The 16,636-nt window shown below is 40.0% G+C and overlaps 1 protein-coding gene across 2 annotated transcripts in view; it reads left to right on the forward strand.

The window, feature by feature from the left end:
• si:dkey-117m1.4 (serine/arginine repetitive matrix protein 1) overlaps positions 1 to 16,636 on the forward strand; it is a 39,826-nt gene that overhangs the window by 8,889 nt on the left and 14,301 nt on the right. For both annotated transcript variants that reach the window (XM_041785862.1, XM_041785863.1), the window contains exons 2-4: positions 10,901 to 10,995; positions 11,309 to 11,390; positions 15,093 to 15,456. In XM_041785862.1, the coding sequence (XP_041641796.1) occupies positions 10,901 to 10,995; positions 11,309 to 11,390; positions 15,093 to 15,456 (541 nt within the window). The remainder of the gene's footprint in view (positions 1 to 10,900; positions 10,996 to 11,308; positions 11,391 to 15,092; positions 15,457 to 16,636) is intronic.

Genomic DNA, 16,636 nt, shown 5'->3' on the forward strand with positions numbered 1-16,636 from the left:
TGATTGCCATTATATCACATCTGTGTTGCCCGCCATGTGGATACTATGATGTTCTAATGACATTTTTAAAACTCTTGGGTTTAGTTACATCTGAAACAGGGTGTCTTTCTTTAAGGAGCTGCGTGTGTGTGATGAACAGAGAGGGAATGGTGTTTGTGTGTGTTTGTGTAACATGGTGTGTCTGTGTGTGAAAAGAGCGACAGAAGATGGAGGGTGTGTGTTGCAGAGAGAGAGAAAGAGAGCACAGGGTGAGAGTGTTTCAGCGAGAGAGGAGGAGAGGGAGTGTATGACAGAGGGTGAGGATGCGTGTGTGTATGCATGCTTTAGAAACAGAAGGGGAGGGTGTGTGAGTGAGTCTCAGAAGCTCGTGCATATGCTGTGTTAGTGTGTTTCTTTGTGTGTCTTTTTCTGTGTTTGTGTATTTGTTCTGGAGAGGTGTGTATATGTCTGACTATTAGTGTGTGTTTGTGTGTGTTTGTTCTGCAGTCAGTAAGAGAGGGAGGGGTGTGTGTCGGGGGGAGACAGACACAAGGTTTGTGTGATTGTGTGTTTGTGTGATTGTATGTGGCTCCAGACAAGGGCAGTGTGTTTGTGTGTGGTACAGAGGGAAGGAGAGTGTGTTTCTGCATCTACTTTGTTTATGAAAGAGGAAAGGACAGTCTGTGTGAGTATGAGCATGCTCAAAAGAAAGTATGTTTGTGTGTTTGTGCACAGGGTGTGTGGGTGGTATGGTATATGTGAGGAGGAGGAGGGCGGGTGGTGTGTGTTTGTATCTGTTTTATTATTGAGGATTCTGTGAGTGTTTGTGTGTTGGAGAGAGAGAGAATGTGCTGCATGAAGGACGGAGTGTATGTCAGCTATACTGAGGGAGTTCGGATATGTGTGTGAGAGCATTAGAGCTGTGCATTTTGACCGGTCTCGATTTGATTACGATTACCAGGCCAACGATTCAATTCAGTGTCACGATGCATCATGATTCATCCAGTCCTCCATTTTCTATATTACTGCACATGCTTATGCTTTTTCAAAGATGGCAAGCAGTCAGATAAACTTCTAATGTCAGTATAAATTCCTTTGCCAAATAAAAAAAGGCATTTTTTTCAAGATTAATTACATTAATCGCAATTAAGGTCCACAATTAGTGCACTCATTTTGAAAAAAATGTCATTCTTATTATTAGTTTTTTTTTTTAAATCAATCAATCACATGATTTATTGTCCCATTTCAGCACACTCTAGTTTTGTTGTACTAGCCTATTACAGTGGCTGCCCCAACATAGCACCATTTTTATTAGAACTGAACCACATCTCTGTATGAGCTAAAGAGTACAACAACACCTAAAGCTTTTCATGATGGCAAAGATGTTTTCGCTCTTCTCCCGGCCTGCTTCAGTATGGGTCTGCGATCGTTACAGGTGGGGTCTGCCAGTGTACCCAATGGCTGCTGCTGCGGTAGCTATGAGCTTGGATGCAGCTGTAGGAAAGCGGCAGTGTAATCAGGACTGGACCACATTTTCCTTTGAAACAAGAACCAAGTTACACTGAAAGCTTGTCTTAGCAGAGGTGTTTGAGCATGTCTCCTGACTGGCGTTGGCATAAATCTATTCACAGAAGGGCTCCACCATTATGGCAGCGGTAGCCTGTGCAGAACTTCAATCTTGTCGCTCTGATTGGCCTGTCATGGGCCACATCAGCATTAATTGGGTCTGAAACAACTGGAAGCAGAAGCCTAGGAAAAATAATGTAAAAACAGAAATGAAAGTATGAACCTATGGTAAAAATAGTTTGGTGATGGAAACAAATGCTTGTATTTATCTATGGAAATGCAAAAACCATGCTTGTGGGTATACACACTCGCAGGATCTATTGTAGTTACATAAACCCTAGTACTTCTATAGGTATGAACCTTCATTTTGACATACATGGGAAATCTGTATAGTTCCCAAGCATGCTAGATCCCAAGGTCCAGTTGGTTGGACTAGTGTGCATAGTTTTCTGATACCGGTATTAAAAGTTTTAAAATGGTGCCTGAATCAATCATTTTTATAGAAGACAGTGTGTTAAATGTCAGCAGGTGAGCAAAAGCTGTCTTGGTATGGTAGATGATTTAGAGAGATACCTTAAAAAGATGCCATTAAAACATAAGTAAACAGTTGTAACTTCTTTATGTAAGAGGCTCAAACAAAATTCAGAAATTGGCATTGCATCAGACACAAACAATAAAGCAGATGTGTCAGTCAGTGTGACTCTACCCTTGGTAGCTACAAGGAGTGGAGCAAAGATATTGCTCCAAACAGCAAAATGATAAAAAGCGTCAGGATGGGGTACTAAAATGAAGCGCTGGAATCTGTGTTTTGTAGCTCAGCGTAGTAGGTACTGAAAAATCTTTGTGAAAGTCCATTTACTTCATAAAACAGATGTGTAGGAGAATAGTTAATGAGATTGATAGGGAGTCTGTCAGTCTGTCAGACACTGAAAGCTTGTCTTAGCAGAGGTGTTTGAGCATGTCTCCTAACTGGCGTTGGCATAAATCTATTCACAGAAGGGCTCCACCATTATGGCAGCGGTAGCCTGTGCAGAACTTTAATCTTGTCGCTCTGATTGGCCCGTCATGAATGTGACAAACAGAAAGTTTGGGATCTTCCTCCAATCACCTTCCAAGATTTTTTTGAAAAGTCCTGCCCTTCCCACACGCCTTCAATGGGAGCTTTCCCAGATGAATGTGCAATATATCAATGCAGTAAATATATGAAACAGTCCATCTGGTGTGTCAGGTTACCTTAATGTCTCATTTCACAAAAGTCATTTTTCCTGCTAATTTATGTGAGTTAACGGCTAAATATTGAAATAATAACTCACATTTCATGCATAGACTTACGACACCTCTGACGCCACTGTATTGAAATACTGCCATCTGATGGCATACAAGGCACACAACTTTAGAGTTACCTGTACATTCTACAATTTACATCAGGAGTGACAGGGACTGAGAACCCCCACAGTCTCCAAGGGTGGTTGCAGCATAGTTGAACACAGCTGTGCACAGTCAAGAACAGTCATGTGCAGACTTGCATTTTGAGGATATTTAAACATTAATTTGATTTTAGCACAAACTCAACAAATGTTTTCATTCACATTTAACCAAATTCATGCATATTCCTGGCATCAGGCCAAAACCTTGTATCTCCATTTTTCCTAATTTAAATTGTTTTTCATGAATCATTGCTATTGGTCATCTTTTATATCCATCTATCCTCTGGTAAACTGAGATACATAAGCAGCAAAATCCAATGTTTTACAAGATGGACAGAGGCTGGTGGTCCAAAACAATAAACTCAGCAATTACTTTGATTATCCTCATTGCTGTTATACTGTTTTGGGGAAATTTCTTGTGTTAGCTAAGTCATGCTGCCTACAAACTTTACTGCGGAAATGGGTCCCCTTGTTCTCCTTTTATTTTGAATGTGAAATCATGGTGCTCCTTTGTGCGATGGTCTTCAAATGCTTCATCAGGTTGCTCATGTTGAAGTTGACAACAGTGGTGCCTCCCCTCAGAATTACAGCCTTGCATACTGTACATGTCACAGTTGACTTATTGGACTTTCAGGTGTAAAAATCTGCCGAATTGTTTGCTCTGTTACACACCTCCACAAACACCTCCGGTGGTTTGTGTGTGAAGTGTTTTTGAGCAACTAAGAAGAATTAATTTACATGTAGCAAGCTACACAAAGCAAAATATTAAGTTAAACGAATGGAGTTGGATCTGTGCGTGAACATATGTACTCGCTGATACCAATACCCACATTCACAGCAGTATCAGAGGTTTTTCTAATACTGGTATCGGAACAACGCTAAATATATCAACGAATATGTATTTTAACACCTTCTACCTGGTGTGTCAGGATCCACAATGGATAGACTGGTGTCTGTCTGGTTTCCCCCCAGCTGCTAGGGGAAATACACAAGAAGCGCCCGTCTGCACTGATCATGAGCCGCCTCTGCATCGATGCAGAATCGTCCACATCTGCATCACGATGCATCGTGGAAGAGATCATTTCCAACGCCCCTAGTGTGCGTGCAGAGCTGAGTTTGTGTGTTATCCAAACGTACGAAGAGTTCCATGACAGGAGGTTGTGTTTGTGTGTGAATGTCATATTTGCTCATCTGTGGCTGAGAGAGAATAGTGTGTTTGATGTGTGCGTGATGTATACTGTAGCAGAGATGCATGAGTCTGAGAATCTGTAATTGTATGCTTGCGTACTTGGCTGTGTGTGTGCGTGAGAGGAAAAAAGAGTGTGTGTCAGAGATGGAACATGAGACTGTGGGTTTGGTTATGTGAGAGAGTGTGTGTGAGCTTTCCTATGTGTGTGTGAGCTTTAGAGCAAGGGGGAGGGCTGTGTGTGTATGCGTGCATGAGAGCTTGGCTACAGAGAGGATATTTGTGTGTGTGTGTTGTGTGTGTGTGTGTGTGTGTGTTTGTAAGCCTGGGAGGGAGGGGTGTGTGTGGTAGAGTGTGTTAGCGCCTGTTTGCGTGACTCCGTGTGTGTTTGTGAGCCAGAGAGGGGGAGGGGTGTGAGTCTGAGAGTGTGTTTGTGTATCAGTGTGTGCTCGCTCATATGTGGGTCTAGAGTGTGGACGTGTTTTTGCGTGTGGGTTGGCTGGAGGGGTGTGTGTGTGTGTGTGTGTGTGTGTGTGTGTGTGTGTGTGATGTTGGAGTAAAGAAGGGAGAAAAATGTGCGGTGAGAGAAGAATGAGGGAATCGATGGTGAGGGTGAGACAGGGATGACGGGGGTAGATGAAGGGGTCAGCCCTGTGAAGACATGGAGGTGAGACAGGTTCGTTGGCCACAAAGTTCCCAAAAACTCTCTGAACCAGACCTGAGTACACAAACGGACACAGACGACCCAAAATAATCCAGGAGAATCCAAACTCTGAGAAAAGAGTGTTTTTCTGGGGAAAGCTGATGACCTGTAGGAATGATGTGTAGCTCAGCAGTCTGTTAGCTTAGCCTGTGTGAAAGTGTGAACAAGTGTTAAAGCATTGTCAACAACTCACTCTTTGACTCCACAGGCATTTAAGTTGTTACTTCAGTGTTGTCTTTCTTCATTTTTTTTTTTTTTAAAGAAAATAATACTGTGGAACTAACAAAACTGAATGTCAAGGCCAGGGGTGTCAAACTCAGTTTCAACCTGGGCCACATCAGCATTAATTGGGTCTGAAACAACTGGAAGCAGAAGCCTAGGAAAAATAATGTAAAAACAGAAATGAAAGTATGAACCTATAGTAAAAATAGTTTGGTGATGGAAACAAATTGCTTGTATTTATCTATGGAAATGCAAAAACCATGCTTGTGGGCATACCCACTCACATGATCTATTGTAGTTACATAAACCCTAGTACTTCTATCGGTATGAACCTTCATTTTGACATACATGGGAAATCTGTATAGTTCCCAAGCATGCTAGATCCCAAGGTCCAGTTGGTTGGACTAGTGTGCATAGTTTTCTGATACCGGTATTAAAAGTTTTAAAATGGTGCCTAAATCAATCATTTTTATAGAAGACAGTGTGTTAAATGTCAGCAGGTGAGCAAAAGCTGTCTTGGTATGGTAGATGATTTAGAGAGATACCTTAAAAAGATGCCTATAAAACATAAGTAAACAGTTGTAACTTCTTTATGAAAGAGGCTCAAACAAAATTCAGAAATTGGCATTGCATCAGACACAAACAGTAAAGCAGATGTGTCAGTCAGTGTGACTCTACCCTTGGTAGCTACAAGGAGTGGAGCAAAGATATTGCTCCAAACAGCAAAATGATAAAAAGCGTCAGGATGGGGTACTGAAATGAAGCGCTGGAATCTGTGTTTTGTATCTCAGCATAGTAGGTACTGAAAAATCTTTGTGAAAGTCCATTTACTTCATAAAACAGATGTGTAGGAGAATAGTTAATGAGATTGATAGGGAGTCTGTCAGAAACTGCTGCACAGTCTGAACAGTGGCAACATTGCCAGTGTTTAGTGCAGTGTATACAGTGTACAGGAGGTTGCCTGCACAATTTGATAACGTAAATTCACTAACAAAGCGCATGCTTTAGGGCAGATGTGAAAGCGGAGTCAGAGACATATGGATGAGTGAATCATGCTTATATACTTTGGGCAGCAGAAATGGGATTAGGTAGAGACTTGGTCTTGGTCCTGAACCAACTTTAGAAAACTACATTTAAAATTGACCCAACAATGGGTGCCGAAAGACTTTGTTTTGTTACTGTGGAGCTGAAACAGGTACCAATATCATTTGATTTTTTTATTACTTATTTAGTTATTCACACACACATTGGAGTACAAGGTACGTTAAAAAACATGAGAAATAAGAAATATGTGTGAGGGTGTGGTAGAAGCCTGTAAAAACCACCTTGTGTAGAAACCACACCCAGGAGACATATAGGGTAACAAAAACACCCAAGCTTACTATAAGTCAGACATCACTTAGAAATGTAGAACTTTGGTTTAAACACATGACAGAGACATTTCAAAAATTACTAATGTGAAGATGTGAAGATGGCAGGCAAACTCCTTCACACTGTAAAAACTACACGTATATGAAGGAAACATGTTAGTATAGTGACAGTGATGATGCATTTATGCAATAAGAGCAGTGCTCTTGGACTCTAGCTTGCAGAGGCTTTTGGTTTAAGTATGACTGAAGAGCCATCGTCTAATCTTCTGTACTTTTCACCTCCACCAGCTTTTGAAATTAAAGAAGCTGCATTGTCTCTGATATAGAAAAGTACTGAAGTATCAAAAACTGTAGTAACCTCAGGTTATGTTCACCCTGCAGTCAAAAGTGACCCAAATCTGATATTTTTTGCACTTATGTGACTCGTATCTGATTTTTTTTGACAGTGTAAACAGCACAAGTCACATTGAATCTGATCAGATTCAGACCACTTTCATATGTGGTGCTAAATCAGTTATGAATATCTGATCTTATGAAATTCGACCACATTGTGAACAACCCAACAAAAAAATCTGATCCGAGAAAAGATCAGAATTGAGCATTAAGGCTTGCAGTGTGAACAAAGCTTTAGCTCAGTGTTATCCTAAAATAAAAACCTGCTGTTTTAAGTGCATGAGTCAAAAGATAGAGTTGGATCAGTAAACAATACATAATGTGAGTTCTTATATGAGTGAGCTGTGGTGAAAGCTTAATTTAAAACAAAGAGATTTTTAGACGAGTTTTGTTGACAAAGACTACTTCCAAGATAAAGTTTGTCATAACTCAACTGGATGGTCTCCAGCTTCTGCAGTCACATGTCAAAACCCCAAATTGCTCCCATTGTTGTGTTGTTGGTGTTTGATTGTGTACGAATGGGATTTGCTAACACCGATGGACACTGACTTACTTTTTATGGCGTCCTCTGCTATCAGTGTGTAAATGGTTAAGTGTGACCTGTGGTGCTTTAAGCTGTCACAAGATTAGAAAAGCCCAAGTCCATTTACTAGTACCATCACTGTTTACTTAATTATACCAGAAATCACATTATTTCTACTATACTGTCCAGTTCAGCTGTACTTCCAGGCTCTACACGCAGATCTTAGTCTGAGCTCTTTTTTTATTTGCAAAAGGCAGTTTAATCATCAAAACAATACGCTGTAAAGTAGTAAGTACTTGTTGCTGCAACAGAGGATGTTACTCTGACTTTGGTCATTATGTGGTTACATTGTTTACGCAGTGACGATGATGTATGTAAAATACTATAATTCAGCACAGTCATTCTTCTCTTCACTGAGGGAATTGTTGCAACATCCACTCGGACAGCCACACAAAACAGTAACTCAAATAATTTAACAGTGAATCTTAAGTGAAGTTAAACATTGTTTTGTTTTTGTAGTTTAAAATGCTTTGGCTCACTGATACAGGTATTTATCATGTGTTTGGATCTTTTAAAAGCAGAGATTTGTGCTGGTTTGTGTGCACAGAGAAGCTTCTCAAGAGCAGAGAACAGAATCTTTATGTATGTAAGCACAAATGCAGCTGCACACTCTTTTTGCACACACTTAAAAACACACACAAACACACCAACATGTGCGCAAAGTATCACGAGTCCAGATGGGAGTGGAGTGGATCAATACAAAGACAGTGGGTCTGGTTGATATCTCTGCTGAATGAGGCTCTCTATCGCTCTCTCTGCCTTTTTCTCTTTTGCTCCTTTTTCTCCTCTGTCTTTCAGCTGCTTCACTTTTTACCTTCTATTCCTTTTTTCAACTTTTCCCTCTCCCTCTCCTCTGTTTTTCATCCTTCTCTTGTCTGCATGCAACACACACTCACACGTGTACTAACACACTGGCAGTAATGAACACCTCAAAATCCAACGCACGCTCTTCCTATGGCCTACTTTCAAGAGCCTCCATGTCATGCAAGTAAAAAATTAAAACGGACAAAAACAATACTGAGATCTGTGGTAGCAGAACTAGCCTAGGCAGGATCAGTTCGGCTCTCCTGAGCGAGGCAGTTTTGGCATGGATTTAGAGTGAAGAAGATAATCTCACTGGGCCATTCTGGGCTCACACAGGTGTCTGTATTTGAGCTCCTCTAGGTAACAGCACACTCCTATGTGATGATCCAGGGGTCAGAGCTCTTAAGTATAAACACTGATTACATCCCACAATATAAGTGTGGTCAGTGTGGTTTTTATTCAGAGGTCACAAGCTTATACAGTTGTTCTACAAACATGGATTCGGTGCGTTTATGTGCCTTTAAAATTCCAAGTGACAATAATCTTAAATTCTCTGATCAGAAGAACTCGAGTACCCCCAGTTTAGTGTCCTGGTGTGCAGAGCAGGTGTCTTCCCTTTACTAGATTTTTACACAAATTTATCTGCCATACATATTGTATTGTATGAATCACAGATAAGCATTAAATATTGGTAAAACATTAAACTGTAGCATCAGGTTTAGATAGTTTCCTGAGACGCCATGTGCTCAAGGAGGCCCACTGTAATCCCTGAACATTTTGAATGAAGCCACAAATGTTAAAACAACTATCAGACTCTCTTAAATTGGCTTAACTCAGCCTTTTTTTGCACCTCAGACACTCAGTGTTCTTTACAATAAAAAAACAGTGTGTTTATATTATTATCTGTATCAATATCTGCTTAAATGACTTTTCGAAATATCGTATCAAGTATCAGCAAAAATCCAATATCAGTTATCCCTACTATTTACCATCTGATGCCATTGTCATTTTTACATCCAGTGTTCATGTTTGAATTGCAGTCCTGTTAGTGCTTAGCAGTATGTTTGTCTTTAAAAGATGAGTTTGCAGCTGGTGCATTTGTATCTTGAGGACAACTGTGCCTTAGGCTACGGTCAACTGGGTATCTGCCGGAGTGCCATACTCCACCCAACTCTGTTGCCTGCTACATGTTATAAGTTGAGGTATCTTTTTAAAACTGAACTCCAGGGGTGCTGATAGCCTAGCGGTTAGGTTGCACCCCATGTATGCAGATCGCCCAGGCTCAAGTCCGGCCTGTGGCTTCTTTGCTACATGTCTCTCCCCCACTCACTCACCCCTGTTTCTGGCTCTATCCACTGTCCTCTCTAGATAAAGGCATAAAATCCCCAAAATATTTTTAAAACAAAACAGGATTTCACAACCTGTAGGCACAGTAAACCAGCGTTTGATCTTCATGTATGAATTTCATATATTGACAGAGAAAGGTGGTTTTAGTGCCCACACCTGAAATCAAACTTCATTTTGCTCCTCTTTGCACCAAGACTGTGAATCATGTAAACAGTCAAATCTAGTCTACCATTCCCTGACTGCCTTTGTGCCACAGGCTTTAGACAACATCCTTCACACCACAAAAAGAGAGCCCTCTGTCTCCCTCTGTTGTATTAAAGTCAGGATAAAATTTCCCTGGCCCTTGCTTTATTGTGTTGGTGACGTCATCTAGATCTTAACATGCTCAGAAGAAGTCAGGCTGATGAAGTCACTTAACTGACATAACCCTCCTTCAGTTAACCATACATACACTAAACTTACCGATACAACAAAGATGCCTGAGGTTGTTACAGCGCAGCTACAGCAGATCTGATTCTTGTGTCAGTCTGCCTTTTTCAGCCAATTATTTAAGCTAAATAAAAACAAAAATAAGCAGTCTAAGAAAAGCAGATCAAAACAGACAGTGAACTCGACAGAATAGTAATTTATGTATATTTAACTCCATAGTTTGACCCATGTCCCAGCAGGACTGCTGCTCCATCCATCTTAACATACCGTCTATAGTACTGACTCTTAATGTAGTTATATAAACAGTCATTGTATCATTTCCAGCCTTGTTAATATGGTAACAGCAGACCTTTGGTTTTATTTTGGTTCATATATTAAGTGTGACTTTATTTTGTGAGTTTTTAAGATTTTGTAGTTTGATTATTTTCTTTTGGTTAAGACAACATCACTTCATTATTCGAAGGTAGAAAATGGTATTGACTTTCATTTTGAGGGTGAAAGTAAACAATTAATTAAAAATATTTGTTATTTGGGGTCAGTGGAGTTTATTATCAGTTTTCACATTAATTTTTTTGAAGGCTCTGTAAAAATAGTCAATGAGAAGGTATGCATTTAAGGGTCCAATCTCCTTTATTGGAATGCAGATCATGTAAATGTAAAACCATCAAATTACACTGGAAACTCATTCAGGGCATTTCAAGTAATCATTGTCTAGTTGCTGTGCCTTTATTTTGTATTTTATTTGTGTGTATAGAAGTGCCAGCTGCAGTTTGTATTGATCTATTAGGTGGCTGTCAGCTTATTGATCACTCTCTGACCTGATTGATATGAAGTTTGGCCAGTAGGCTGATTGATTAAATGATAATTGCATGTTTGTGTGTTTCTCTGCAGGCGTGGCTGTGGAAGGAAAAGGAAAGGGACACCTGTGAAAGTCTTTGTTACTCACGCTGAGGAGGAGAGTGTTGCTGAACACAGCCTCAGTCAAGGTACGTGTTATATCTGCATGCCCTGTTCTCCCTGCCATCGACTGCTAGTGTGTTTGTGAGTGAAGTGTGAGAGTGTGTGTGCATTTGTCTGCGTGTCTGTGTGATTGGTATGGGGGTGGAGCAAGTACAAGTGAGTGTGACCTACTTTTGTGTGCGTGTGTGAGAGAGAGTGTGAGATGTGAGTGTGTGCGCCTGCCTACATATGTGCTGTGATGTTCACCTGTGTGTGCTCCAGGAGATGAGGTGATGACCTTTTAGTGTGTCCCTGCATATGTGTATGCAATCCTTTTACACAGACTGTTGCTGCTTTCAGGTGATCGCAAAGAAGCAGCAGAGAATAAACGTCCCACACTCGATGGACCTTTCTACAACACAGAAAATGTGCCACTCGTCTGGTGAGTGTACATTAATGCTGCTCTGTTATGTTTACATAATTGCCCTTGCATTAGGTATAGGGGTAGTCCAGTGTGATGCAATGAAAAGCTGATATCGTCCATGGATTTCTCTGTTTCATAGATATAAGAGGCTGACTTTGTTGGTAAGGTGATGGTTCGATTTCCTCATTTTATGAGTAGAATGGATTTGTTTATTGTGCTGTATGTAATTATATTACATCTATTTTATCTTTTAATATCTTTTCAATTATCTCAGGCTTCATTTTAGCGTGGTAAGCATTAATGCATTTATTACAATTAACTAAGGTCCATAAGTTAGTGCATTATTATTCCTTTTTGAAATTGTGATGGCATGCTTTTTTGTCCTTTTCAGCACACTGTGGTTAAACCTCTTCAGCATCTCCCTGCAGCTACAGTGATGCAAAATAAGTCCACTACTGCTCCTTAATGTCCCATATTAGTTTAAAAAAACTTTACAGACAGCTCAGTGGACAAGTCAAAAGTCATCAAGTCAAATTTACCTTTTAGTGTTCCTTTATGTCCCTTTCAATCCCTAACAAGTCCCTTTTTTAATGGTTAAAGCCATGTCTTAATCTTTAATCTACATGTTTCTTATTTTCTTCCAAAATAAAAGCAGTCCTCTATCCAAACAGGAAGCAAAGTGCCCTTATAGTGTGTCTCAAATTACATACTTCTGTTAGTGCACTGTATTACAATACACTAAAATACAGCACAGAGCACTTAATTAGACCAGGTCTATATTGCCTTGAATCACATACTGCCATTTTGCAACTACAGGAACCAACGGTGGGTTCTTGTTCATCTTTTTTAACAGCAGGTTGAAACACACTGAAATTTCTTATAAACAGACCTCTGTAGTTTTCATACCTTAACAGTTTTAGCTGTGCTTTGCCGCCTTCCTCAGAAGTGTCATGTGATGTTGCAGTGATGTGTCTGGTCAGCTGATTTATACAGATTTCTTTGGCGCTGTCTTCCTACTTGGAGCAGTAGGATGACAGCGCCATCTGCAGTCCGACTTCGTCAGGACTGTATCCCAGATGTGAGAGAGTTGGGATGCCCCCTCATCCCGATTTACAGTCTGGTGGGCGTGTTTCCGCATCTCGATGGCCTCCCTGATCTGACTATGGTATTTCTTGCTTTCTGTGCCTATGACCTTTGCCTTGTCCCAATCCATGAGATGGTTCTCTCTCTTGCAGTGGTCTGATATTGTGGATTTAAGTTGTTCCTGTTGGGCTTGTCGCTTCGTAGCTCGGGTGCATGTTTTTGCTATTTCTTTTTCACATTCAATTTTGGGAGGCCATCAAGATCCGGAAACGCGCCCACCAGACTGTAAATCAGGATGAGGGGGCGTCCCAACTCTCTCACACCTGGGATACAGTCCTGAAGAAGTCGGACTGCAGATGGCGCTGTCATCCTACTGCTCCAAGTAGGAAGACAGCGCCAAAGAAATCTGTATAAATCAGCTGACCAGACATGTCACTCAAACATCACGTGACACTTCTGAGGAAGGCAGCAGAGCGCAGCCGAAACTGTTAAGGTATGAAAACTACAGAGGTCTGTTTATAAGAAATTTCAGTGTAATCAAATTTGAAGACCTGATGAACCTAACTGGATTACTAAGGTTGAAAGACATTTGGAAATGCTAATCAAAATCTGACCCACCCACTATAGAGGTATGCATGAGACTTCATGTTCAGCGCAAGCCTCTGCATCTCCTCCTGAGCAGCAGAAGTTTGTAGTAGTGACAAAAATCAGGAAGGAGTTAGCGGTAAGTTGCGCTGTAACAGCTGAGAAATTGCAGTAATTTTGATAACCACATGTTGATGATGTCCGCCACAGCCAGTATAAATCATCTGCTGATAAAATATGTTAAAAGAAATGTTTGGAGCCGTAACGGTATGTTAATAAAGCCAAAAGATAAAGGTGGGCTGTTACAGGAGCTACAACATGCATTCAGTTAATGATGAATATACAAGGTATGGCTATTAAATAATGAGACTGCACTATGAGGATAAAACCACATGGTTCACAGTCACACTGAGTGTTATATATTAAAGGTGGTTGGTTTTCATGCACAGCTACTGTAAGTCTCCAATAAGTGACCTCCTTAGTTCACTTCTAGCTACTGATTGAAGTACATGTGTTTTTGCTAAGACGTCAGAGAATGATTAGCTTTAAAGATGGGGGAATGCATAAACTTGACATTTTTTATGAAACTGAACTTAAAAGCAGCCAAATCTTCTGGTACATTAACTGAGGTGTATGGGGAACACTGCACGTCATGCATGTTTGAATGCCACAAAAGAGTTTGTGAATGCAGAGAGGATGTCCAAGACGATGAATGTTCTGGGAACCCATGCACATTAAAAACTTTTGAAAACACTCACAAATTGAACAAATCTTTCCAAATGATTGATTACTCAGTGTAATGAAATTTTGACCTTCCAATACGATCCTGAGACTAAAGGGCAGTCAGTGCATTGGAAAACACCACCAAAGATGAAGGAAGCACGACAAAGCAGGTCCAAATTCATAACCATGTTGATTGTTTTTTGGACATTAAGAGTATGGTTTTGGAGGAGTGGGTTCCAGAAGGGTCAATGGTTAATCAGCACTTTTGACAAACAGGTTCTAGAAAAACAGTGAAGTTTGTTACAGAAGTTTGCAATTTGAGACTTTCTGTTGGTGTAAGATGGTAGAAAAATTAAAAATAGAACAAATTTTTAACATATTTTAATGTAAAATAATGGAATTTGGAAATGGAGAGATTAATTGATTAACCACAGAAATTCTAAGATTAATCAAGAATGATCATTTAAATGATTTGGCGGCCATGGTATTTTCCTTGTTTGGAATGTAATGAGTTACTATATTGTACACTGTGGTAATTATTTTAAGGTTTTTCTTCTATGTTTCACTTTACTTCACTTTAACAGCTGAAATGTCAAAAGGTTGGCATATTTGCTGCTTTTCTAGTTAATTTACCCCTGAAATAATTTGAACTTTGGTTTGAATAAAATGAAGCAAACTAAGCATTTATTGCGGTTTCTCAAATTTCCATATTTTTAAGAAGTTTGCAGATTAATTACATGAAAATGATTTTAAGCTGCAGGCTGATTATTGGAAGAAAAGCCTGCAGGCCTGTTCAAAAATGCCTTCTGACTCAGCCTTTAGATTGAGACAAGAAAAACTTTCTGCTGATATAAACTCAGCATTTTAGGGCAGCTTCGTCTGAGACCAGCACTTCTTATCACGGTTTTGTTTTTTTCTTTTTTTTTTCCAAATGATTTATACCTAAGATGTAAGATGTATGCAGTTAATTGATCAGTGTAGCTGAAAACCAGCTGAGGACTAGGATCAGGAATCACTGCCTTAGCTCTGGAATGAGCATGTATGTGTGGATTAGAACTGTTTGCTTTACACTCAGCTAGATCCCTACAACTAATCCTACTGTTGAAAGAATAAACATAAGTATAAAGATTCTGTCAGTAGTTTTTAAACAATCTGATTGAAAACAGCAATTTCACAAAGAAAAGGCCAAATCATGAAAAGAGGGAGGAGAAAAGGTGTGTTTTATCAACCAGACACACCTTACCTTTACGGTCCAAAACACCGTATCTTTATAGAGGTAACCATTCAGAGCATGCCATCAGAAGACTGATGTTTACCTTTATCTCTCAGTGGTCCATCAGAGCAGACTCATGGCAAAGTCACATCAGGATCCAAGACAAGCTCATGCTCAGCCTCTACACCCACTGCTCCTAGTTCCTCTGCTCCAACCCCAACTCCACTTCCAGCTCCTGCCCCGACCACGGTGACATCATCCCAGGCTCGGTCTCTGACTCCTGCGTCCACTGCTCCAGCTGCCCCGACAGCATCTGCCCCTGCCCCCACGGCCAGCTCCTTCCCTCCCTCCCCGAACTGCCGTATCCGAGAGGTCCACTGTGGCAGCCAGGTGAGGCTAGTGGTCATCGCCATCCGAGACATCACCAAGGGTGAGGAGATCACTGTGGACTACAGCCTGACAGAGTGGGGAGAGAACCTGGTCAGTACCAAGAACAATGACAGATCAATGTTTAAAGACCCTGTAAAGTAAAAATATGATGATAGATGATATGATAGATCACTGTGTTATGAACCCCCCAGGTCAAATTTCAGTCAAATAAAGCATCTCCAAGTTTATAAAATTAAGCTTCAAATCATGAAAATGAGGCAGTAACATTTGCTCCAGGATGGTGTGGGCGTGTCTGTTGAATGAGCTGAAGCCACGTCCACTCAGGAGGAATATGATCCTCTCAGGTTTTAAAAATGTTAGTCTGAATGGAGGAAAGCACTCATGCCATTAGCCTATCTCTTGACCTTTTGTTGACCTTAGAAGAAGAGACAAAGTCTGTTCAAATCCCTGCTATGATGCTTTAAATGATCCGTAGACTAGTGATGTGCAGATCGATACTGAAATATCGATCCCTCCGATACCAGAGACTTATGTTTTAGAATCCATTCTCATACAAAAATATTGATATTTTAATAAATGTGGACAAATGTATAGTTTACCATTAACAGGAATACAGTGGAGAGTAAAAATACTATCGCAAACTTGTTGTAAAAAAGTCAGAATTCTGAGATTAAAGTCAGAATTCTGAGAAAAAAGTCAGAATTCTGAAAAAAAAGTGAGACTTTTTTTTTCATTTGAAGAATAAAGTCAGAATTCTGACTTTTTTCTCAGAATTCTGACTTTAATCTCAGAATTCTGACTTTAATCTCAGAATTCTGACTTTTTTCTCAGAATTCTGACTTTGATCTCAGAATTCTGACTTTTTTCCCACAAGTGAAAAAAAAAATTTTGTCTCAAAAATTTTTTTTTTCAGTGGCCCCAGTACTCTTCCGTACTTTTGTTTTGACTGATGGTCAATTGAATATTTTGAAATGTAGTAGTGATGAACTTATGCAATTATTGTGACATTTATTTTATTGTCATTAAATTATGTATTTTAATAGCAATTTCAATGAGTAACATAGCTTTTTATATGAAATGGCAAGTGTATGAAAACTGTTAATCCTTTAGTTTCAGTGTAGGCTGTTTTCAGAGTCTACATATATAGCTGAACCTAAATAAGATTAAGAATTCATGGCAAGTATCGGTATCGGATCAGTATCGGCGATACCAGCCTGAATTTTCCTTGGTATCGGATCAGAAAGGAAATCAGTTGTATCTCACATCACTA

Source organism: Cheilinus undulatus, linkage group 4, assembly GCF_018320785.1.
Source record: "Cheilinus undulatus linkage group 4, ASM1832078v1, whole genome shotgun sequence".
In the NCBI taxonomy this organism is placed as follows: Eukaryota; Metazoa; Chordata; class Actinopteri; order Labriformes; family Labridae; genus Cheilinus; species Cheilinus undulatus.